This window comes from Chelon labrosus (assembly GCF_963514085.1).
Source record: "Chelon labrosus genome assembly, chromosome: 13".
Lineage (NCBI taxonomy): Eukaryota > Metazoa > Chordata > Actinopteri > Mugiliformes > Mugilidae > Chelon > Chelon labrosus.
This window is the reverse complement of record NC_140346.1, coordinates 23,318,565-23,344,478: the sequence shown is the minus strand read 5'-3', so window position 1 is coordinate 23,344,478 and position 25,914 is coordinate 23,318,565. Positions and strand designations below refer to the sequence as shown.

Sequence of the window (25,914 nt, the reverse complement as noted above, 5' to 3'; positions counted from 1 at the left end):
GGCAGCTTCTCCTTTTCCAGTCAATCATTCATTACAGAGGCAAGTGCTGCGGAGGAGTGCCTCCTCTTTTTGACCTATCATATTACTGCCTCTGTAAACTCCTAATCCTCCCTTCGTTAGATGGTGTCAACAGCCGACATGCTCTCACCCTGCCGCCGCAACTCCCCTGCTCAGACACCTCCCGAGCCCTGCCAAGACCACAGAACTGACACTCTAATAAAATCATTTGAAATTTAACAAGGTAGAACGGCACAACTTTATCCATTTTTCTTTTGGCACCCCTTTGACTTGTTTTCATCATTAGAAAGATATTCACTTACTAATTGTTTGACTTTTCTTTTTTTTTGTTTCACCATCGAGTCTTGGCTCCTTTTTCAGTAAGCAACACTAAGAAGGTCTCGACTTTTAGCTCTTCAATCTTTCATTGGCTGGTCGGAGAGGCCTCATTTTTTTTTTTTTTTTTGCTTTGCCTTGGGGCTGTTCCTGAGCAGGTGAAAGCCCGAAGGCAGGAACCTGCACATCAGCACTTCTTCGTCCGTCATGACTCTTTCATGGAGACCCCATCTCACCGAGCTTCCCCTAATAAAGCCCGGTGAGATGCCTACCATAATGAGTGCAGCGGATGAAAGCCCAGCAGGACAAAGCAACATTCACATACATCTCCAAAACACACATACACACACTGCGGGGCACCAACCTGGGACTCACTGCATGGATGTTGTTATTTAGACAAACAAAAGAATCTGATGCAGGGTGGAGAAGGAAACTACATGAAGCATCTGTGTTTTGGCACAACTCCAAATGGGAGTTTTGTTGTGGTAGAAAATGGCATGCAGTCAAGTCTATTGTAGGCCTGTGCAAACATATCACACACCCAACCGTCCCTCACTCACACCGCACCGATTTAGGACGTTTCTGAGTTTAACTGAATGTGACACTGTCCCAACAAAGCTGCTGTACTTTGAGTGAAGACCAGAAAAGTTAATATTTCTTAATGACATATGGCGCGTAAGCTTTTGTAGTCACTGAGAATTTTTAAATATCTTACCTTATTGGGAAATATATATGTAAATTGGTGAGATAAACCTCGTCACACCTACCAAATAACACGGTTTGCGAGATGTTAATTACCGTGTAAAATAAGCAATTGGCATTTTGCCCCATATGTCCCACTTTTCCGGTGCGGAAGATGGAAATGAGGTGGGGTAGATTTGATTGTGACATGCTCTCCGTCTGTGCTCCACAATGTGTGGCTTTGCCAGTAACAGGCTAATATTCAGCACAGCTCACCACCACCAGAACTAATGAAAGTAGACAAAATGTCTCTGCTGCCATCTTTGTCTAGCATCCGCTCAGGGTTGAGCCTCCCGTCTTTCCCTCCTCTCCTTTTCACCTCCCCTCTTTTCCCCTCGCTCTTGAGGGGAGGGTGACAGCAGCATAAAATGGTGGCGAGCAAATGTGCCTTCCATGTGGCAGCAGCGGTGGGGGTGACAGGCCAGGCTGAGGCCAGTGCTATCAGCAGTGTGTGGCTGTTGCTTTGAACAAGCTGGATGGTCGCCATGGAGGATCAGGGCCCGAGCGCATGAGACACCAGCGGTTACAAACAAAAGCGGCTCAATATCGAATCAAGAAAAAGCACGCCCTCCCAACATGGAGCTGCTAGTCTGTGATAAATCTAAACTCCAGCACATCTAATGCCAAACATAAAACCAAACATAAAACTATAAAATAAGAGTCTAACAACAGAGGATTCTATATGTTGCACAAATTGAGATAAACATTCACTTGATGCAACAAGATATAAAACATTTAAACATCAATTCAAGTATATGCAGCCGCACACAAATCTACGGAACAAAGCAAACTCTCTGCATCAGTAAGTGCTCGAGTTGTTCAGGGGGTTGTTAGTTAACCCTGAGCACAGAGAATGATGAAGCAAGGGCATAAATCACAGAGTGAAACAAGGCAGACTCCTCCGATTCATTAATGGAAATGATCTGTCAATATGCTGGAGTCAATTCACACGTGTCAGCTGGGCTCAGCACACAATGGGCCGGCCAACTTATGAACTCCCTGCACCACTCCAACGAGTCCATAAAACAACTGGCAACGCCGCTGGGGAGCACCCCGAGACACCACCCTCTTGCACAGACCACCAGATGACACAGATGGGGCGAAACCAAACAAAGACGAGACTCCTTTCATACAAAGAGGGACCCCTTTCAAAAGCCATTCATGCAACAAATTGGGGAAATCTGGCCATGCAGCACTCCGGGTTTGCTCTTTTATTAGCGTGAGCCTTACGTCACAGTAAGTGAAATCAGATTTATGGCCCTCTGCTACAAAGGTGGTTAAAATCAGGGACACTTTTGAGAAATAAATAAATAAATAAATCCATGCTAACCAACAACAGTTTAGCTATGTTAACCAGGAACAGCCTGTTCTGCATAAGCCACAGAGAAACAAGCCCTCTTGTTTTGTTTTTTTTTATTACACAATAGTGACCAAAGCATCAGCTAGACAATGAGGAAAGCTACATGGTGATCCTTGCTTTCATGTCCTCCCTTCTCGAGCTGATGAACTGTTTGGCTAAATATAGAAGTTCTACACCATGACACATTTTTATATTCAAATCACCTCGATAAGCTTGCAAGCTAAATTTCTGTTAACCCGTATGCGTTGCAAACTGTAAAAGAAGAAGCAGATAGCAATGATTCTCTATAGCCACATAGACTATTAATATCAGTCACAGGTAGGGGTAGCTTTAAACAGCATCAAGCTTTAGTACTTCCAGAGGCAGCTCATCAGTTTAGGGGGTTTATTTCCATCTAGGTCATTAAATATGTGCACACAAGCTTTCTCTAGTTAGGCCCTCTGCATTTTTCTTTTCTTGTTCCTTCTCAGCTGCACACTCGTGCTGCTGCAGCAATCTGCATAGAGAGACATTTGTCATCATTAGCCCTGCTCTGACAGTTGGCACCCGGCACCTCAGATCTCCAAGACTGGCAATTATGAACCCTTCATCCCTTATTTAGGCAACTTCACCTAATTTCAACACAGCATTTGATTACCAAACAGCCCCAAACCTAGAATGTGCCCTCGTTTCTTCAATTTCCGTTGTTTTGCGCTTCAGTGAACCCCTGCATCCAGGCCACGTGAAACGTGGGAGAGAGTTATGCTCAAACAATCTGAGATTTTGAAAATACTTATCAGACACAAGGGCTGCAGAGAGGACTGTATATGAGCATCATGGGGTCAGCGGGCAGATGATTACAGCGCCCACCTTTGGATGGTCGACATCTTGCAGACATTAAGATTAATCGCACTGCCGTTGTTGCTGAATGGTCGCTTTTCAGGACAAACAAGGTTGAAATTAATAATAATAATGAAACAATAAATAAAATAAAAGTGAAAAAATACACAAATTGCCTGGTTAAAACTTTGAGAAAATTTAAATCAATGCAGCTTAAAGAAACGAACAAAAAGGAGCAGCTCTTTCCACCATGACAGCTGCAGGAAAATAAAATGCGCTGAGTGTATTTTCATTTTTGTAACGCAAACCAGATATTTTCTGGATCGTTACTTTAGCAAACCAAAACAACATCGTATTCGTGCTAAATTCATGCAAATACATGCATGTAATTTATCACCGAGGCTGACAAGCGTACCATATTGCAAAGGGGAGGGGTGAAGGGGCCAAATGAAGCCGAGACAATCAATTAAGTTTCATAATTTACACTCCTCCTCACCTCTGTCTTTTTTAAAAAATAAAAATCTCTCCGTCGAAGCCAATACTTTTGGTGACTTCTGTGCGGCACGGATATGCTTTTGCAGTGAAACGGAGCCAGTGACCATGTGGTCCAGTTTCCTGACTTGTCCAAATGAGGCTGCTAAAACACGCCGGAGAATTAAACAAATGAATGGACACAATCCAAAGGGGGTCCAGAGTGAGGCTCCAGGCCCAAAAATTAACTGGCCACCTACAGAGATGCCATATTGCGTGGAATAATAATGTTCTATTAAAAAAAAAAATCCCAATGACAATTTCATTTCGTGACAAACAAAATTACTGGAAATGTGTCAAAGTGAGCGGCTATCCCACGAGTAAATTATTTCTCACAGTTTGAAAGCTGGTGGTGTCACATCTCTGAAGTGTCGATGCTTTTAATCTTATTTATACAGACATATGTCATCCTGTTAAGTCCACATTGACTAATCTGCACATTAACTTGGGAGCTGGCTGGTAAATTCCCTTTGTTGTGTGGGGTGTGACTAGAGAGTCTCTTTAAAAAAAAAAAAAAAAACTAAATAACCCCAGAAATGTAATGAAAAAGCATGTGGCAGAGATTATTTGTTCTTGTGTAACAGGATTACTGTAATAATGAAGTATCATCCGTAATTATAATGCCAGTTAGAAGACCAATGTCACAGAGGTCCTGATCCAGCTTAATAATCCAACATACTTCCATAACATCATAGAGTTTTTGGAGTTAATACAAAAAAAAAGAAGCTTAAAGACAACATTAATAAATATTACAGTATAATCATGTTTATACAATGCTTTTAAACCCAGAGCTACAGAGGACTGTGTTAGTCAAATGAGCCAATCAGGATCCAGATATGTAGAGCATCATTTCCCGCTTGGGAAAGTTTTATTTATTTATTTTTTTTTTTCATGCATGATGCTACGTACTGTTAACAATAAAAATAGGAATGTTTTGCTCACTTGCACACTAACTCGTGTTAATTAAATACGCTTACATTGCAGCCTAACGCCTTGACGATAAGAGACAAAATGAAGCGACATTACAGTACACATTTGATGACTTCGGCTAAAGTTTGAAGGATATGTCTTCGAGTCACTCAAAGCAAAGGCGGCACGATCAAAGGGCAATTATGCCATCACACAAGTACCACTGAAGTGATGCCTGTCCGCGTTAACAGGACCGTCTGTCTTGCCAGAAGAAAGGAAAAAGAAAAATGGAGGAGGACAAATGAATAAGTGTAGAGGCATGCTGTGGAGACAAAGAGGCCTTCAAAACAGGGTCACATGCTCGTGAAAAATTAGGGGAAGTAGGAGTCATTGTATTGATTTACAGAATCATGCATGCGTATTGAGGGGTCAGAAATAGGCCTGAGCTGGAATCACAACCCCATATATCACACTGGAGGGCCTCCAATAGCCTGGCGGGATGGTGAATGAAGCAACAAAGATTGCAATGTTGTAATGGTAAAGATACGGGTAAGAAGATTGGATTGTCTTAGGCTGGACCTGACAACTGCTGGAGTCATGGGACTGCAGAGCAGGTTGAGTTACTGTGAGATCTGTGCAGCCACATGCTTTAGATTAAGAGGTGATAATCTCGATGAAAATCCCCCCCTTCTATCACGCACGGGATGGCCAAAGGCTGGAGCGGCGAGAGAGCGAGAGGTGCAACTGGATTCGGAGGTATCTGACTTGGAGCTGGAAAGTGAGGCTAGTCTGGTTTCAATAAAAGGCAAGTACCTGCTGGGCCAGACAGTGGGAGAGAGTGAGAGAAAAGACTATCAAAGCCTGAGATGGGAAGAGGCTTTTAGCTACCTCTCACCACATGAAAACCTTCCATAATGTTCTCCATATCCTCCAGAAATGTCAATAAGAATAAAAACGTTTGGTTGTGAAATTTAATCAGGCCTTAACCTGAAAAGAAGTAGAATATTAGAGCAGAATTGCATTATTTATTTTTAAAATAAACCTTTTTATTAATCTCTTATCGTGTTCCACAATTAGATTTAAAAAAGAAAAAAAAAAAGCTGATGCTTCTCCATATGTGTAATTTCTGCCTGGTAACAGTGGGAAATTATAATCGGGGTCCTGCCAAGCAGCTACTGGCAGTGTGTTCGTGACAGGCTGTGATGATAATGGGAGTCACCTATCTATCAAGGTCCTCCACTCCCGCACACGCCACCTCCTGCTCAGCCGCATCCGTGTATAAGGAGAGTGGCGGAGCTGACGAGCAGCGGTTTGCCCTCATAATGTCTGGTCGTATGCAGCTCTGACTAGAGCAGAGACGAGTGTAAATGCCTTTGTGTTCCTTATCTGATCCGGGCAGCATCATCTTTTTTTTTTTTGAAGTCCTCTTCAAAGCGTGCAGTGTACCTTGTGAGATGGCGTGCCAGTGCAATGAAGAGAGCCAGAGAGAAGGTTTGGTGCAGATGCAGGATTTGTTTTTTTATTTTGAATTATGAGACTTTTTATTATAAAATGCATGACAGTCTTAATTGTGTGAATTATTTACTTTTTATTAAATATTCTTGTTCCTTCCACAACATCCAGACTATACAGTATATATATATTTATATATTTATGCTGGTGGTACTATCCTGCTGTTATTATAATTATTGCCAAAGACACATTATAGAATATCAGTGTATGGTATTTTCTTTATCTAATTATCTAATTAATTTGGAATATTTTTTTTAAATTCACTATAATTCTCAAGAGAGCAAACAATTTGAAATTAAAATGAAATTCACTCTCATACATGCTTCTTTCGTTTGGCACTGAAAAAATAAAACTCTTCAATATAGATGAGGGAAAAAGATAAAACACTTTTAATTTTATAAAAATGTAAGAATGAAGGTTACAGTTATACCTTGTGAATATTTTTGGTGTTCTTAAATTATAAATGAATTAAATGGCACAAAAACGCTGACATGGATTGTTGCTGATTGAACACAATGCAAACACAGTGTAAAACTAACACGCCTTCATGTCGCGCAGTTAACACACAAGCCCGAAATCTGAAGTTGAAATATGAACTCCTGTTACTGCCACAGCCACGACGTGATAACGTGACGAATATAGTTACAATGCAAATATAAATTGTGCCATAACGGTTTTAATCCATCAGAGGTAAACACGGCGTCTCAGGAAAAGGGTTAAATTAATTTATGTAAGGCTTAAAATTAAATAAACTACATGGAGGTTATTTTATTCACGTATGCACTCGAAACAAACCGTGCAAAACATTTGCAGTATAAATAGATTTTGTCAAGCAAAAAGTGTCCACGATATTAATTTACTTGATATAACTTATGTGGAAGAATTAGAATCATTACAGTAGAAAAAAAAGGTTAAATAATAAAGTTAATTTCTATGTTTTATCATCCGAATACACTAAACAACTCTAAACCCACCTACTGTTTCACATATGATTCAATAAAGCGGACTTAAAAAGCTGAAGATAAAGTCCAAGAAAAAAAAATAATAATAAAAGCGAGGTAACGCGGTGATTTTTTTTTCTTCTCTTCAAACGCGTAGGTGTACTTCCGCTCCTCGATATACTACTAGTACCTGTACTTTTTTACTTGTATATAACACCCGGGGATGAATTTGTTTTCGATAAACTGCGGTGACGCATTGGACAGCGATTGGACATCTTGGTTTCAACTCCTCCCTATAATAAAGAGAGTGTGTGTGTGTGTGCGTCTCCCCGTTGTAAAACACAGCAACACCGGGCGTCTGCGTCAGGAGGGCACACTCCACTCTGCGCAATTACGCGGACTCCTAACTAGCACGGTGATCGTTTTACCGGCTACAGAGCGAGGCTGAAATGGACTTTTAATCACGCCACCCCGATCATTTCGAGGACTTGCTTCGAGCACTTCAATGCAGTTTACGGCACAACAGCTTTGAATGTTATGATATGATTTTTACGCATGTGCTCTGAGCACAGCTTTGAGTAGTAGTTTTATAAATAGAGACACTTTTTTTTCTTTTTAAATAGCTTTCTTTCTTCTCTAAAATTGGCTCCCGTACAAACAGCCGCGTTGGATCCCTCGGCTTATTGCGAGACTCCGGTGTACAACCCGGATCTCTGCCCTAATATGATAGCCGCGCAGGCAAAGTTGGTGTATCACCTAAACAAATACTACAACGAGAAATGTCAGTCTCGAAAGGCGGCCATCTCCAAGACCATCCGAGAGGTGTGCAAGGTGGTTTCGGATGTCCTGAAGGAGGTCGAGGTGCAGGAGCCCCGCTTCATCAGCTCTCTCAGCGAGATGGATAATCGTTTCGAGGGACTGGAGGTCATTTCGCCCACCGAGTTCGAGGTTGTGCTCTATCTGAATCAGATGGGAGTATTCAACTTTGTGGATGACGGCTCTCTCCCGGGCTGCGCCGTCCTCAAGCTCAGCGACGGCCGCAAGAGAAGCATGTCTCTCTGGGTTGAATTCATCACAGCCTCCGGTTACCTCTCGGCGCGCAAGATCCGGTCGAGATTTCAGACACTGGTGGCGCAGGCAGTAGATAAATGCAGCTACAGAGATGTTGTCAAAATGGTCGCTGACACGAGTGAAGTGAAGCTGCGCATTAGAGACAGATATGTGGTGCAAATCACGCCGGCTTTCAAGTGCACTGGCATCTGGCCACGAAGCGCAGCGCACTGGCCTCTGCCTCACATCCCCTGGCCGGGACCTAACAGAGTGGCAGAAGTCAAAGCGGAGGGTTTCAATCTTTTATCCAAAGAGTGCTACTCCCTGAACGGCAAGCAGAGCTCAGCAGAGAGCGACGCCTGGGTCTTGCAGTTCGCCGAGGCCGAGAACCGGCTGCTCCTCGGTGGATGCAGGAAGAAATGCTTGTCAGTCCTCAAAGCGTTACGAGACCGTCACCTCGAGCTGCCCGGAACACCTCTGAACAACTACCACATGAAAACTTTGGTTTCCTACGAGTGTGAGAAGCATCCCAGGGAGTCGGACTGGGACGAGAACTGCCTCGGCGACCGCCTGAACGGGATACTATTGCAGCTTATTTCGTGTTTGCAGTGCAGAAGGTGCCCTCATTATTTCTTGCCCAATTTAGACCTGTTCCAAGGGAAACCTCACTCTGCTCTAGAGAACGCAGCCAAACAGACTTGGCGACTGGCAAGAGAAATACTGACCAACCCCAAAAGCTTGGAGAAACTCTGAGGTAAAAATATATTTGGTTCACCTCGTCTTAAAAAAAAAAAAGAAAAAAAAAATGTGCTAAAGAGGCCTAACGAGCTCATGAACGGACAGAGAAAATATTGCCAACAAACCTGCAAAGTCTTGTGAAATGTGACTGTCCTCTGTTGTTGAATATCTTTTGGCCTAGCCCTGTTTTTGAGAAGATTTTTTTATAACAGTTTAGTTTGCCAACATCCCCTTTGCACCTTTTGGCGGTGCCAAAATGAGGAGGTTTAAATTATTGGCTATAATTAATCGAGGAGGCCACCTCAACAGTGGCTTCTCCACCCCCCCTCCCCTCCCTCCCTCCCTCCACACCCGTACGCCACACGGTTGTCTCTAAATCCCACAATTAAATGCTTTAAAATAAAGCCCCGTGACAAACTTTAGAAAAAACAACAAAAAAAATAAAATAAAAACACACATCTGTACATTTTCTACTGTAAATACATTCATAGATTGTGATTCAAGTGGTCTGGAATTGTGAATGTTGTTCTGTGACACGTAAATAGGATCCACCTGTTTAAAACTGAACTTTTTTTTTTTCCTTTATCTGGTAGAAACGTTATTAATTTATACTTGCATCAGTGGTAGTCTGGTTCACCTGTTTCAATGGACATTTTCTAATTTTTTAAAGTTTACATTTTGATGATAGGCGTATACGACGACATTTGTTACATTGAAAACATTCCATCGATTTACTTGAATTATTATTTAAAGTACTCGGAACATTTTTGAGTTGTTGTTTTTCTCTACCATGCTTAGGCCTACATGATAAAAAAAAGAAAAGAAAATGATAACATATATATAGTAAATATATATATATATATATATTACAGTTTTAATTGGAAAAAAATGCACTTGAAATACACTGGATTATAACATCTGTGATCTGATTTTTTTTTTTATTTCTGTCTTTGATCTAATTTAAAGAGCTAATAAAACGAGCTGTTTTATATTTGTGTCCCATTATGGTTTTATTAAATGTGTATAAGTAGGTCTAATGCAAAGCAGTGATAATATAGTGGAGCATTTAATTTTGGATTTTTTACATTTGGCACCTGGAAAATATAGAAATAACGAATGAATAATTTTAAAACACATTATTTTAAGCGCAGCTGCAAGCCTGCAGAGCTGTAGGGAGTTTATTTTATTTTTTAGTTATTTCTTTTTTTTTTTTTTTTACAAAATCACAATCCCAGTTGCATCAAAGTCGCGTAGTTTGTTGGATTATCACTTAACTTGGCGTAACTTGGTTGCTTTACCTGTTTGATGGTCGAACCTGCAGGTAGAGCAGGCCTCAGAGGAGTGTTTTTACGCACTGACCCACAAAACAAAAATAGGATTTAGAGCCAAACATTTGTGCACATAAACCTCGTTAAATAAATTAAAAGAAAAATAGAGCAATTCATTTTAAAACACTTGCAACTCCCACTTTTTCATTCTCAATACTAACATGTAGTAGCTATTTAACATAGAGCTTCAATGGGAGGGATGTAAAACACAACCGCTGTGGGACGTGTCGTAAACATATCTGCTCGCTTTAAACCCGAGCCACACACACTTGCTTGCAGGTTACTTACCTTTGGGTCGACCCTTTTGAAGGCAGGGTCATCCTCGTCCACCTCAAAGTAGATTTCAGTGGTGGTGATAGACAGAGTCCCCCGGGCCACGAGGACAGGGGCAACGAGCTGAGCCGGGCTGCTCAGGACCACTGGGCCTGCAAGAGCGTATATGCCGAATCAGTAACGTGTTAAGCAAAAAAAAAAAAAAGGTGGATTGTATTTATGCTAAATAACGCGAGGTTGTTTCTGCAAAACTGATCAATGCAACTGGAGGGACTGTTATATTATTATCACGTCCGCGGCCTTGTTTGTGCGAAGATATATGCTGCGTGCTTATCCACACTGTGGTCAGGGTTCATTCAGAAATTCCGCACAGATAACTGCGTCAAACTATTCATTTTTAGTCTGAACGTGTTTTTTTGTTTTTTGTTGCTGTTTGATTGCACAAATCCGTGTGCGCAAAATATAGTGGATGCATCGAGGTTATAGGGGAGTGATCCAAACATTGTGCCTGTTTGCAAATGAGCGATACGCTGGTAAGAAAAAAACAAAACAATATTTAAAAAAATAAATGGTTTTCATAATTTAAAATAATTCCCTGTTTACATATCATGGCAATATTGTGTTGTATTTTACAAATGTGTCTAACATTTGAATTTGAAACGTTATTATTATTCACAAAAAACGAAACTTGGATACACAGAGATGAAAGAACAATAATCAAACTTATACTAATAGTAATGAAGCTTGTTTTCAAGTGCAAATAATAGTCCTGAATGTTAAAGGTGTGTTTGTGACCCTGGTCAGCTGATAGTGATCACATCTTTATTCCAGTCTCCTCCCTCCCTCCCCCTCCTCTCCTCTAGTCCTCCTCCTCCTCCACTGCTTCATCCTCCATGTTCTCAGATCAGTGTCGCTGTGGAGCACCGTTACAGTGATTTGTCTGCTCCCAAACGAAAAGCTCTGGAAATCAGGATATTTATCGATCCCTTAAACTCCAAAGAGCCACTTTAATGTCTCATCAATCTTAATCTGCGTTCCTCAGCCAATTATGGCCGATAGTGTTACAGGAATACAAGTGGATTTCGGTCTCAACTCCCAGAGCGCCCCTTCATCGCTCTTGCAGGCTGCACAGTTAAACCGCCCTCTCTGGATTTTTTCTCTTTCTTTCCTCTCTCCTCTGCGTTGCTCGGCTCCATTAACGGTGATCCTATCTGCTGATGCTATCTGCGCAGACGATACACGTTGCTTACAAGCTCCGTATAAGTAACCAGTAAACCTCTGCATGTTTCTCTGCATGTCTGATAACAGGAATGATAAAAAAAAGAAAAGTATTAATGCAAAATGATAACAGTAAAATTATTATTCTACCATTTTTATTAGAGTTGACCCTTTTATGGCACAAACAGTTGCCCCTGCAATAAAAGTAGTTTATCTTTATGTCCACTGCAGCCCCTAAATTATAAACTAAACCACCTCTTACTAAAAATAACACTCCTACAGTTGAAGCATTGTGTTTTGGCCCCTCGCACAGGGAGAAAGACACTATAGCCCGAAGCATTAAGCATCCATTGCTCATGGACAGGAAGAGGATTAGGCAGTAATCCCCTGAGGGATTCTCCTCCTTCCATAATTAGGCTATATGGCGTTAAAATGTTTACAGGAGAATAATGAAATTAGGGGCAAGTTACACAGGATGAGTGGTGTGCACGGGATAAGGCTCGGGAAGCCGGGGCCTGTTGCCTCCTCCTTTTAATGCCAATATTCCAAAAAAAAAAATGACAGGCCAATTTAATGAAGTGATGAAAAGTCTCATTTCATTGAGGTGGGAGTTTGGGAGAGCTGCAGAGGAGATATTATTACCCACAATCCATCTACCGGACTGCAGTGTTTGATTAGAGCTTTTTATATTGTACCTTATGGAATAAATACGAGTGGAAGTGGGTTACGTGCATCATTTACGCAGAAATATGTATATACGCAGACATGTGGGGTTTTATTAAGAAAAGATTTGCAGACTTTTAAAGAGAGGGAGGAAAAACATTGGGGAAAAACCAGGAATCAGAATAAGAGCTCTTGTCTTCCTCTCACTTCTTCTGAGATTACACATTCAGAGATCTCGTGTTGGTTTTTACTCTTTTATAAACATGTCACCACTCAAGGGATAAGAACTCTGAATGGGACTTAAAATGGATACAGAAAGGCTAAATTAAGGCAAAACAAAAATGGTTGTGGCGGCTAAACCACACTTGGGGATACACTAACATAGTTCCAGCATGCCAGTAAAACAGGCTCCTCCTTTGCTTTGAGAAATGCCCAGCAGAGATCAGACTCCTCTTCTCCGTCCTCTCGCGTGCATTTCTATTTCGCCCGATTTCGGGTTACAATATGCGCACACAGAAAGGTTCATTTAATGCCAGGCCAAGCACAGACAGCATTTCCAGTGTTTGTGGGGGAGCAAAGCTAATCATAGGTTCAGTAAACCACAACTGCCTGAGCCTGTGAGTGCAGGCGCCGCCCCTTTGGCAGCGGCAGCAGCAGCAGGCACTGACCCAGCGACTGGCAGGAGGAGCAGTGTTGTTGACAAGGATCTAGTCCCAGATCTCTCATTAAGGCTGTTCATGCCTGGGATTAGATACAGGACAAACACAGACAGTGCATCCTGGTAAAAGCATTACCCGAATGGAGCTCCCCTATTGGTAAAAACGTGAACTTTGTTTCAACATTGAATAAAAAAAAAAAAAATACATACTTAAATCCAAGCACTTATTCTTCAAAGTCACAACAATCAAGGTTCGGTTCATAATTTCAGCTCACACGTCATAAACGCATCAAATATACTCCGTCTCAGCATTTCAGTTGTGTGCGTGGTCATTAGTGGGTCTCTCAGGAGAAAACATGCTGATTGTGTTTTAGCGTTGCTCTTTAGATTGGCCAGTGCAGCGTTCATCTGACAGACATGGAGTGTTTGCTGTGCCTGCTGGCCCTGGGACAAAAAGGAGGGGTTAGTCTCCTCCTCTGAGATTCATCTGTGGGATCTTAGAGGGGATTTCACTGCTCAGCACTGCCCTGCTTCAGACTGAGCTTCACGTATAAGCCACGATAACTGGGTAACGTACGGCTATGAAATGTTTATGTACGCTGCCTGGCTGTCTACGTTTGTGTACGTGTTCTCACACAGTTCGTACCGGGGGAGTCCGCTACATACAATACATGCAGTAATATTTGTTAACTGTCATGCATTCCTGTTGCCTACAAGTTTAGGGGAATTTAAGTCCTCCTGGCAGCAGGAACTGGACGGATTATGCAATCAAACATGTGACAATTCAGTTAAACCCAGTTAAAAGCACCAAATTTAATTTTGGACTGTGAATAATTCGGCTAGTCAAAGAAAATCTGTTACATTAAATCATATAATGAGAACACATGCCGAGTTTTGTTTTGAGGAATCCAGTCCGTGAGCTACACGCGCTTGCCATTTCATTAGGTACACTCTTGAAAATGAATTAATTCTAACGCAACGGCCCTGCACTAAATCTCCGTTGATTCAAGTGTGTTTTCATTTTAGTCAGAGGTGTAGACAAAAGAGCAGAGACAATTGTGAGATTAATACAACATAGTTTAACAGCACCATAAACTACATTCTCTAAAATGAGCATACAGTTGAATTACCAGCTTTCTGATGTTGTTTCAACATAGACCGAACACCAGAACAGTCATGAAGGGGGTTTTAGTGCATAGCTGTTATATTATGACGCATTTGTTTTCACTAATGAACCTAATGAACTGGCAAATGAGTGTAAATGTATATAAATGAGACGGAAATAGCGAATGCAGCGTCCACTGAAAACAACTGATAACAATGACATGTTCTCACGACTGGAAGAAGAATTTACACTTCCACCTCTTTGCTGCTTTATTTTCTTTCTCACCAGACTACAAGGAAACATATCAGGAGTTGGCAACGTCTTTAAGTGACAGATATGACTTTTTATTTTTTATAAACACAAGCTTTCCTGATAAATGCAGCATTTTTGACCTACACTCAAGTAACTCAAGCAAGCTCTGGATAACTTACCTTTTAAAGCACTCGACAGCTACTTGAAAAAGCAGATCAAGGTTGGCTGGATAATTTAGGTCAAACACATGACGGTGATGATGATTAAATGACGCGATGATGGAGCAGTAATCACCGTGGCAGTAAGCGGAAATATTGACTGAATTGTGTCAAATTATTGAAGCTGGGTTAAAGCTGCAGCCTTTTGGGCAAAGTCCTTTTAGATTTGGCTAAAACAAAACAGAAGATTTTAATTTAAATGAGGTAAAGCGATCACTATAAATGCAGAATTTATTTAGAAGAAAAATAAATGCACACAGAATTATAACTACAATAATCACTAGTGATGCACAATTATGTTATTGATTACAATATTTAAGGAAATACATGTTTGTTAATATTTTTAGTGGTAAATCAGTATCATCTAAGTGTATTAGATTACAATAAATTACACTTTATTCTGGCTCTACTATTGTGTAATAACTGATATATTTGCTACATCATAGTATTTGAATTGTGTCGTCCATTACTGAGGTTGAATTACAGGTTAAATGAGGATACTGTAAAGTTAGCGGCGGTTCACATCAACTTGAATTACTGATTGCTTGCTTGATTCTAAATATGAATCGTGACACATCTGGATTGATCATCTTTCCGGTGTTAGTTTAACTTTAGAAGACTTGCCTTTGGGGATAAACACTCGAGGAAGGAACCGAGCTAAAGAGATTCAAAATAAAACAGAGGAGGACACTTATCAGATCAAAACAGTGTGTCGCTGTCAAACTTAAGCACAGCGATCCGGATCACGTCTCTGACTCCAGATCTTCATTTAAGATAGACGGCAGAAGCCCAGATTAGATTATACGAATCTGTACCAGTGCAAGATAAACACCGTTAAAAGCTACAACACGCCGATCCAAAGACTTTCCTCGATGCACACGTATGAATCACGCACACCACCTATGCCAGCTACTACAATGAGGCCAGCTAAAAGACAAGCCATGATGCTTGCGAAGGCGAGGTTAACAGAAGTGCTGCTGCGCTGACTTACCACCCAGGTTGTCCATTTCCTTCTCCTGCAGCAGGCTGCCGGTGTCGTCGTCTCCATCCAGCACCAGTTCTGTCTCAATGTTCTGACTGGCCACAGTCGGGCTGCGGAAGACCGTCTTGGACTTGACCACCTCGGCTTCCTCTGAGCCTGGAAAGACAAATAGAGAAAAAAAAAAAGACTAAATGTTGTAATTTTTTCCTCTAAATCTCAGGCTGGTAGAAATAACTAGGCTGAAATACATGGTAACGCTGTAGGAGTGAACTTTTTATTTAGTATTGTTCAATCTAACATACTGTAATTACACAGTTTTGCAGGCAGGGCTTAATTTTATTCGATTTATTATTATGAATAAAGCAGATTTATAAACCTTGTAGTTTTAACGTTTTAAATCTCTTATGTTACTGCGTGAGTCATTTACGTGAATGCATTTTTTTTGTGTGTGTGTGTAAGAAACGTATGGTTGGTTCAAAAACACAGACCTCAGTACACTGGTGAATAAAATGAGCAAATATTCTCATGCAAACTATCAAACATTAAGTATAATTTGCCAAAATATTTTAGTCGGTCTATCCCTTGGCAAAATCCTTCCACCAGTAGTAAGTAAGGGGCAGATTCCACCGATGCATTTCTGCAGAGAAATACTATATCATCCCGTCTCTCTGTTTCTAATAAAGCACGGGAAATGTTACGCCGGTGCACTCACTGACCGTGGCAATTTCATTTACAATCTAAAGTATGTTTTAAGAGAGGAAAATGAAGATGAAGAAGACTAATAAGAAAATGCAAAAACATCGAAAGAAGAAAAAACACCCGCCCGCCCACACACACACACACACCAGTTGACATCCATTACTTCTGCATGCATAATACCGACACAAATCCTTTTACACACAGACACACTCACACTAATTAGACATTATCGTGAGAAAACAGAAATGTTTATGTAGATCCGAAAGATCTTTTTTTAAAAGAACTACTCTTTAAATGCATCACAATATATATACTTATATATAAAAAAAATAAAGCATAGAGAAGCTCGGCATGAATAACAAAACAATGTGCAGGATGAACCTGATATGAGATGCACACTGACGCACCTCCGCAGCATATGAAAGAATGTCAAAGTACACATTCGTTCAGCGAATACATTTCGAGTGGTTGAACATCAGAGGTGTTTCACGCTTTTATTTTCAGACAAGGTCAACGATGAAACATCGTCTGTGTCTTAAAAGACCAACAGCGGAGTCGGGTGATACATCTCGAGCTCGTAGTAGATTAGAGATATCATTTTCTGCTTTTGGAGACTTGACAAGAGTGAGACTGAACAGACAGCACAATTAGGAGGCTGCTTACACAAGGACTTCATCATATGGCTATAGTGGAGGCACGCTCATTGAAAACGATGTCCTCATACATCCAGGAAAAAAACAAAGAGCTCTCCCTGCACATTTATCAGCTTAAATCAGCTCATCTCCAGCATGCGCCTGCCACACAGCTGCACAAAACGTTCGTGTGAATTTGTCTTTCTGAAGTCCAATGTAGGAAATAACCAGACGAGAAATCTGCGTGTGCGAGAGGAAGAACACATATCAAGAAACGGGGAGGTGGCTGACACCCGTCTGACATGCTTCCTCTCAGCACAGCTCTTAATTCGCCTTTCCCTCCCCTGAGGAGCATGTACCTTGTCTTGAAGAGGTCACATTTGACTGTTGTCAACACTGCTACTGAGAAAAAAGTCTGCTTCCTGCTCTGTCTCGTATCTGGAGTGCTTTCATCAGACGGAGGGAAGAAGTCTGAGCGTTTCGGAAATGAATTCTGTGTAATGTTAAAGCCAAGAGCCAGCCAGCGGTCAGAAATCAAAGCAGAGCGAGTGAAACTTAAAACTCTAATTCTGTAAACCATCATTACGCTCCAAGTAAATGAGGAAAAAACTCAGTGGACAGGGCTGATGCTCTGATTGGCAAGTCTGGACAGGGCTGAGTAGACCAAATAAACTACGCTGATTTCTACACACTAATGAACCAGCATCAACTGCTGCAGGGGGGCGACGATGCAAGGCAGAGGACTCAACTCAGCTTTTCCCACAATGCAATTTAATCCTCACAGAAGAAAAAAAATAAACCCAACAACTAATAAATAAGAAATGAAGAGCTATGACACGAAGGGGAAAATGTGCTGACGTGAAAAGTGATCGTCTCGTGAGTGATGGCCCTTTGACTCGGGGACACTGTTAAAAGTGCAGCTGTGAAAAGAGTCGCCATTTGTCACGATTACAGGACTAGCTGCGGTGTCGAGGCAGACTCATTAGGAAGCTTTTCATGTGTTCACCCTTGACCACTGTATGGCAAAGAAAAGAGAAGAGGCCTTTGAATGTGTGATATAACTCATATGAGTGATCTTAAATTAAAGAAAAAAAAAAGAACAAGAAACTAGTGCAGGCTGCGGGAGATACGCTTTCTCATTCTTTTATTTAAATTTAAAACTGCGTAAATAAAACAGAATAAACCTGTGGTTATCCACCATAAATTACATGATCAAGAGGATATTGAACTAATATTTAGATATTGGATTTATCATACACTGAATTATTAAAACCTATCCAACTGCAGATGTATACTTTAGTTTTAAAAAGTCATGAACCGAGCTGAATCTGTAATTTTTTAACCACGATTCACAAGATAAAATGTTTCCTATGCAGCATCGTCATATAAAAATGCTCCCCCAACATGCATCTCTCAAATTGCAGCCATCTATGAAACACCACAGCAGTTTTATTTCACGCTCGCTTTCGAGTTCTTCAGGAACGTTGCCAGGAGAAGGCACCGATCACCAGTCTCCCGGGTGCTCTTGTTCAATCACTGGGTTGAAACTGCTTCAGAGTGCACTAATTACACCCAGCAAAGTGCACTGCAAAGCTTTCGTGACCTCATCGGAGGCTGATGAAGACCTGCCGGCTGTCACCGACGGAGGCCCGACCGGAGTCAAGCGGCATGCCCGCTCCTGAGCTCCTTCCGGGGCATCCACAAGTCGGCGGCTGTGGCGCAATTTTCTTAAAAATACACTGAAGGTGAAGAAGCTTTCAGATTTTAAGTTTCATCCTGGACTCAGAGAGAACTTATGCAGAGAGTTCACACTGACTTCAGTTGTAACTGAAGAGCTGTGTTGTTATGGCTATTTGAAAATATATTATACTGCATTTTTGAGATCATGTCAGGTTTGACCTCTCGAGAAGACATTACTTGTAGATTTATTACTCAAAAACAAAACTTATTAATAAAGGATTTGGAGTATTTCTGGCTATGGTTAATGTGGAGACATAACTTTGCACAAGGCAGCAGTTATCCAAAAATGTGGTGTTATTTCATTGCGTCGTTACCGAGGAAGAAAGTGAGCTGCGTAAAAAAAAGAACATGCACAAGAAGTAATAATTTTAGTTTAAGGCAAAGAAAAGAAATCCGATATATGTTACAATTCTTCTGTGCACAATCCAGAGTAATCTTAGATAAAGGCTCCCACTATGAAAACATGTCAGTGCTCAGAAGTGTTATTACAGGGTGTGGAACAGAAAGGGCTCCAGAAAACCATCAAATCAAATATAACAGTATTGCCAAGGGTCCACGTTTCGCATATTGCAACACGGAGAGTTCTGTGGCACTGGCCTTTCATTTTTATGGCCTCAGTAGAGTCGGTGAGGGTGTGTTTTTGTAAGTCTCCGATGTGTCATACACCATCGCTCGCCCGAAAAGAGATCCACAAAACATCCTGCTTTACTTAAGGTTCGGCTAAGTCATCAGCTAAGGCATAGTTATCCTTCCCTCAGATTTGGTAACTCGGTTAATGTGCTAAAAATGAAATAAAATCACATTGTTTTTTTCTTTCCTCACAGCTTCGCTCACTTTGCACGGTTTTCTGGAAATTAAATTTTGTCAGACGAGGCCTTCTGAGTGTTTGCCAGTTGATATAACTAGTGACATTTTGGACGGCGCACAGTTGTCTTGAACTCTTTCCAGACGAGGAATGAGAAAATAGGAAAATTCAGGAATTATTCTGTTATATGTCTCGTGCTGTCAGCTCTGTGTAGATAACCTCTGTTCCCTTTAGTCATAGTGAAGTAAATAAGCTGCGGAACAACGCATGCTATAGCTGAATCAGTTTTTTTTTTTTGTGCAGTCATCCCAGCGTCCACATAACGTGCAGCCTATAGAATGTTTTAAATATATGTCTTCCGCTTCCCAGAGTCGGTGCGTTTCAGACCCTGCCCTCCTACGCTCCCTCTCCACAGGCTCCACATTCCACACGCAGAGACAGAGTCCTGTTCAGGGGATTGCGTTACGGCTAAGGCGATGCAATTCTGCCCTCTTCACTTTTATTTACTCTGCAGTGAAAGATGAAATGAGGGGGAGAAATGGCAGCCTCGCACTTCCTGTGATGCAAGCCATCCGCGTGTGTTTTGAGCCCGTTAAAGTAAACATTATAACTTTGATGTAGGGGGAGTTTACACAGTGCAGACGCTTCCTCCTGGGGTGATCTTTATCCAATATCCTGAGATGTGCAGTGCGTGTCTACTGTGCCGCCAGAGGTTGCAAACAACCTCCTTCAAAACAGCAACAAAAACGTCTAATAACTTCCACATCTGGGCTTTAGGTGCTCCACATAGTATTTCCAGAGAGGCTGCATTTAAATGTCCGATTACCCTGACGCCACAGTTTAATATCTTTGATTATAAAGCTGGAGAAGGTTAATATCGCATCACGAGGCCGTCCTCTGCGGCCGTAAAGAGCTATAAAGATCTCCGCCTGTGGGCAATCAGCTCTGAGAGAAGCCGCTCACCTGAAATGAGACAGCAAGGACACCCGGAGGTAAAACACCCCGTTAAACATTTGGATCAATATTAACGTGACTTCCATTTCATGCTTGCCCAATTCCAATCACCTAACAATATACTCTGATACGGGGCGGAGGCTGGCGGTAACAGGGAAGGTTATTACAGGCGGAGGGCAGAGACAGAATGTGCTGGCTAAGCTGTCAATGCTGCTAATAGACAACGAGGCAGAGTTTAAGGCAGAGTTTAACCCTCCCACCCGCCCCGTCACACACACATTGTGCGTGCACACCAAACATTGTACACTAGTGAATGCGAAAGGTTACACTAATGAGCTGCTTTTGCGAATATATCGACTTGATTTCTATAAAAGTTTACTTTCGAACGCTAATTTGAAAGGAAACACTGCAACAAACAAGGTAAAACTTTCAAATGTGGGTTTAAAAGCATTCCCCTTTGTAACTTTAGTCTAAAAATATCAATACCAGCTTTTAAAAATCCATGGGTAGTAAAAATAAACGGTCACATAATCCCTCAAAAGTCGAAAATCGGGATTAGTGCTCCCTCATTCACCCCTCCCCTTTTCTCTGTGGTGATTCAGGATGTCGCCCTTTGAGTTGCTGGCCCGTTTGAGTTTTGCCAGTCCACAACAAGCTGGAAATAACATCAAATAAAGGTATTCAGATTACTTCACCGATATGGAATTGTTTGACGTGGAACAGACCGCCGTGATGAGTAAGTATGTAAAATGTTTATTAGAACTAAACGCTGCAGCTCCTGAAACAAAAGCATGCTAGCTCCTGACCCAGCCCCAAAACCACAACTAAAAAGCAGCAAACTTTAGCGGCCACATTTTCCATTGTCACCCCATTCGACAGGACGGGCCAAGCAAAAGAATTCAATTACAGAGAGGCTGGTATCTTGTATCAGGAAAGATGTGGTACTCATTTAAACAGTCAACAAGGCTTTAGTTTGTAAAGACGTGGAAAACGATTGATCGATGTTGTTCTCACCAGCGGAACTTTTTAATACAAGAAGAATGTTGCAATGCTACACAATCACACATTATGGTGAAAGAGAGGGATGCTGGAGACGTTTAATGAATAGCACATTTTCAAAATTTGCATTCATTCAGTGACAAACTAAAAAATGTTTATAGTTTCTAACATAGGATTCATATTGATTTTGAATATTACATACAGCCATATAGTTTTAATAAAGAAAACCCTTTATAAATAATAAAATAAAGTGACTAGAATTGTGAATCCACCAGAAGTTTATAACCGGCTGTAGCACCAAGCGCCATCTCGAGCAAGATTTAGTTTCATTCTTAACTGTCCTTTCTCCACCAACCATAAACTCCTCCATACTTGCTTCCATCAATACGGTTGCTTCTCTCTGAGCTTTAGTGTTCAATCATTGCTGGTTGACGTAAAACTGCAACCAGCGTCCTGCGCAGTAGCGTCCCCACAAATAAAGTATTAGTACCGTCGTAGCGTAGGTTATAGTTGGGCGCCAAACAGGAGAGTAGATTATTTTGCCAACATGTTCATTTCAAAATTAGGGGATTCATAATTAATAACGTTTGCCTGGTTAACTCCTAGTACCAGTGCTACAAAAGGCATAAAGATTTAGATGCACTGATGAACCTAATCAGCACTGTTTGAACTCATTTGGCAAAAGACTGAAGGTAACGGACGCCAGTTTGTGTGCAACAGTCCTGCACTACAGCTTGAATTCAACTTCTAAAAAAAAAAAAAAAAAAGTTTGTTTCTTAATATCAAAGAGAAAAAGACAAACAAACAATGCAAGCCACTCGCTGAAATGTTCTTTTCAGTCCATTTTCATTTTTACCAGAGTGATTTTGTAAGACTGGCATTTGCTCAGACACAAAACAATGGAGGTCTGCCCTCTTCAAACTAGAAATTGTGCCTGAGTGTATTTTGTCATATCCTGCTGTCAAACTATAAACTGTTCAGTTTGGACAACCTGCTGGTTCCCTGAAAGTCCCACATTTTAAAGCCTTAATAATGACTCGCTCAAAGGCCAACTCAAACAAGCCTCATTGTTTTTCTACTTCGGTGCCTATGCAGCTGGAGACCCGCAAGAAAAGTTCCACAGCATCCTTGTCACAACCCAGAAACAAAGTCTGGAAGTTATGACAAATGGATATCCAACCTCTGAGCATTTGCACCTGGGTTATGTGCAAAAAAAAAAAAAAAAAGAAAAACAGGGCCTACTTTTAATACCAGGCTAATTAGAAGTGTATACTCCTATAAAAAAACATAAGTGTCATCATGCATTTAAAACAAAAACTGCCAACTGTCAGTGCCAACTGAAGCTCTAACAAAGAACAAAAAGGTCTTTCTCGTTTTAACTCATAACGAAACCTGGCCTCCGCTGCGCAGCCACATCAAAGCCTGAAAGTGCAGCTCACCTCTCACGGAGAGCAAGAGGGCTATCCGACTGCAGGCGATCCCTTTCACTTGACAAGTTTATACATTATTCTGCTCATTAAAACCGCCGCACGCCAGCAGGCCCTCAACAAGTCTTCAGTCAACAAACGCCGAGGCTCTAATGTTGAACAGCAGAAAGAAAGCTGATAGCTCGAAAACATATTCCGGGTGAATTCAGGAACTAAATAACATGATGAGTATTTGTGGCACTTGAGGACGTGTGTCACATCCTGGAAGTCTTAAAAGGAGCGGGTAAAGAGAGCCAGGGGCGATGGTAAGGACAAAAAATTATTGGTCTTATTATTAAATTATTCTCTTTGACATTTATAAGCTTTGGTGTAATGTTACAAAAAAATATGTTTCTCATCGTTTTTAGCAGAAAAATAAAAGTTACTTATAAGGTGCCATTGTTGACATTCAGTGAAGTTAATTCATCTTTTGTCTAGGACACATTATAATAGCGACCGAAAGTATGTACGCTGAAGCAGAAGCACATTATTAGATACAAAACATACTAACAATGTGTGTCAATAGCGTGGCATGCAATGCTGCAGGAATAGGAGGAGGCTTTAACGTTAACGTTTTGATCTGTTTTACAGGTTGTCTGGTATTTATTTAGTGGTAAGCAATGTTAATGCTATGCACTGGAATGTCTTTGTCACTTCAGTTTAAATTAGCATTTGTTGACTTGAGTCCTTCCTACAATGGAATCAACACACTGTTCAAATTGGCTTGCAGCTAATAAAAAAAAAAAAAAAAACATAATGGAACCACCACGAAATCGAAAGCAGAAGGTGAAATTATTGCCTGTGTGTCTTATGTGCGGACCACCTGCCGCCGAGGCAGCAGCTGGCATGCGTTTGTCTTGAGGCCACTCGTAATGTACATATAGTAGCCATGGCAGAGAGAGAGAGAGAGAGAGGGAGAGAGAGAGCTGAGAGTAGCCAGATGACATCCAGATCCCGGCCAACGGTTTGCTTCAGTAGCTCAACATGGAGACACACCGAGGTCTGCGATCGTGCGTGGCCTTTATAAAAGGAAAGCCAACCCTGACCAACCTCGAAATCACCTGCTTTCTATTTAAAACTTAAAAAGGCGTTTATTAATTTCAGAATCAATGCATTCATGCTTGCGCTGTTAAACATTTGCCGTGCCAGTCTATTACAGACAGGAAATACATGCCGAGGGATTTTAATAGCAGTGAGCTGTTCTCTTTTAGAAGTTGCATGATTATAAGGTCGAAATTGACACAAGGTGGTGGGCAACGCTGCAAGAGAGGCCTGGGTCAGGAGGAAAAGTTTCAGGAATAGAGAAGGGAAAAAAAAATAAAAAAACGTAAAGAGAGAGAGAGGGAGCCAATTTGTTCGTGAGTGAGTGTTGTGATGGAAATAAAAAGTGCAATAAAATGGAGGTGTCATGTTCAATTTGCAGGACTCATAAATAATGTTACCTATAAAACGTCTCCTATGCAACATGCTAAACTGTACGGACAAGCCGGGCTACTTGTCAAATGCTTTTCACAAAAATGATTTTCGAAAAAAGGAACATTTAATACGGGGTAATGATGTGTGCAAGTTCTCAGCGAAAAGAAATAATACACAGATTCCAGAAAGAAAGGATCAACTCACCATACTCCTGCAGTGACTTGCAAGTGACATCTAAGTGGGTGGAGCCAAAAGGATTTCTGACAAATCTCCGCCTCCGCCGCAGGTCATCTTCCCAGTAATCGAGACGCCAGAAGTCGTGCAGCTGACTATAATAGAGACAAGAGGACATGTAGGTTAGACAGAGCAAACACTCCTCGGCAATGGTCGGATTACAACAGCCACTTTCTTATCGGGGGAAAACATCTCGAGGAGGAAAATCAGGCCACAGATAGCAGGCTTATTAGGCTGAGTAGTGGCATGCTCTGCAGAGGCCCTGTAATGTCAACTCTGCTAAAGCCTATAGCATCAGAACAGCAGGGAGCTGCAGCAGCCGGCACACGCATAAATCACAGGCACTCCCATTAACAAATACAGCATCAAATTACAAGTATAAATGGCACAGCTTGCCTCCTTTTTTACAATGTTTTTTAACAAGTCTTGTAAATCAAAGGTAGGAACCTCAACGCAGACAGCGTGGGGTTTAATGATCGGGGTCTTGGGGCGGTTGAGGCATGAGCCTATAAAACAAGCCCCCTCCCTGCGTGTGTGGAGCCATGATTAAAATAATGTGCTGAAATATTCATTGAAATGATTCCCAGAGCCCTGGAGCAACCCAACAGAAAATTGCATTTTTATTCATTATTAATAACAAGGAATTAGGGTCATAAAAAAAAGAGAAAAAGAAGAAAACAGTTCCAGCATGTGGTAACCATCTTTGTAAATGATTATTTCAACATTAGTGAGGACCTGGGATAATTTTATTGCTTGCAGCTAATGCAAACCATTAAGCAGCAGAGCTAGCGTTAGGTTTCTAAGTGCTGCTTGCTCCAGTTGTGCACTAGCTGGAGATGTTTAAGAGCCGTTGTGTCTTGGTTTAATTTACCTTTACCAGGCAGAAGAGACACATAGACAAATAGTGAATATTCGAATAAGAGATGTGTAGTTTACAGTACGCTGCATGTGGATTACATCAGCCTGGATGTGGTTTATTTGCATTTTTAGCCCAATGTGAAGAAATAAGCAGAATAGCAGCATTAGTTTAACTCATACAGACAGTTTTATTCGTATTTATTACGCAAACATGAAGAACATCTTGTAGTAAAACTGACTTTTTTTTGCCATTATCTAAAATGCCACCTTTAAGTTCATATTATAAAAAAAAGTAAAATACTGGAAACAGCCACCCATAGCTCAAAACAAAACCTTGGATTCAGAGATTTTTTTTCCCCCGTGTGCTGGATACTGTAAGACCTTGGCAGGCAGTCGTCTGTTTCATTGTATAGTTTCTGCCCCCTTGCCTGCCACAGCACCGGCGCAGTCTAAACAGATTAAAGTGTTACAGGGGATCAC

The 25,914-nt window shown here is 41.3% G+C and overlaps 2 protein-coding genes across 2 annotated transcripts in view; one reads left to right on the top strand and one right to left on the bottom strand.

The window, feature by feature from the left end:
• nbeab (neurobeachin b) overlaps positions 1–25,914 on the bottom strand; it is a gene marked incomplete at its 5' end in the record, with an annotated part of 190,781 nt that overhangs the window by 41,390 nt on the left and 123,477 nt on the right. The window contains 3 exons of the mRNA XM_084558818.1: positions 10,551–10,687; positions 15,641–15,787; positions 24,547–24,750. Coding sequence (XP_084414944.1) covers positions 10,551–10,687; positions 15,641–15,787; positions 24,547–24,750 — 488 coding nt within the window. The remainder of the gene's footprint in view (positions 1–10,550; positions 10,688–15,640; positions 15,788–24,546; positions 24,751–25,914) is intronic.
• Positions 7,145–9,200, top strand: mab21l1 (mab-21-like 1). The gene has a single exon (XM_084559285.1). The coding sequence runs from the start codon at positions 7,870–7,872 to the stop codon at positions 8,947–8,949; it is 1,080 nt and encodes a 359-aa protein (XP_084415411.1). The 5' UTR covers positions 7,145–7,869; the 3' UTR covers positions 8,950–9,200.

Excerpts from the sequence above, each read along its gene's own strand:
- mab21l1 (XM_084559285.1), top strand. The coding sequence starts at position 7,870 with ATGATAGCCGCGCAGGCAAAGTTGGTGTATCACCTAAACAAATACTAC.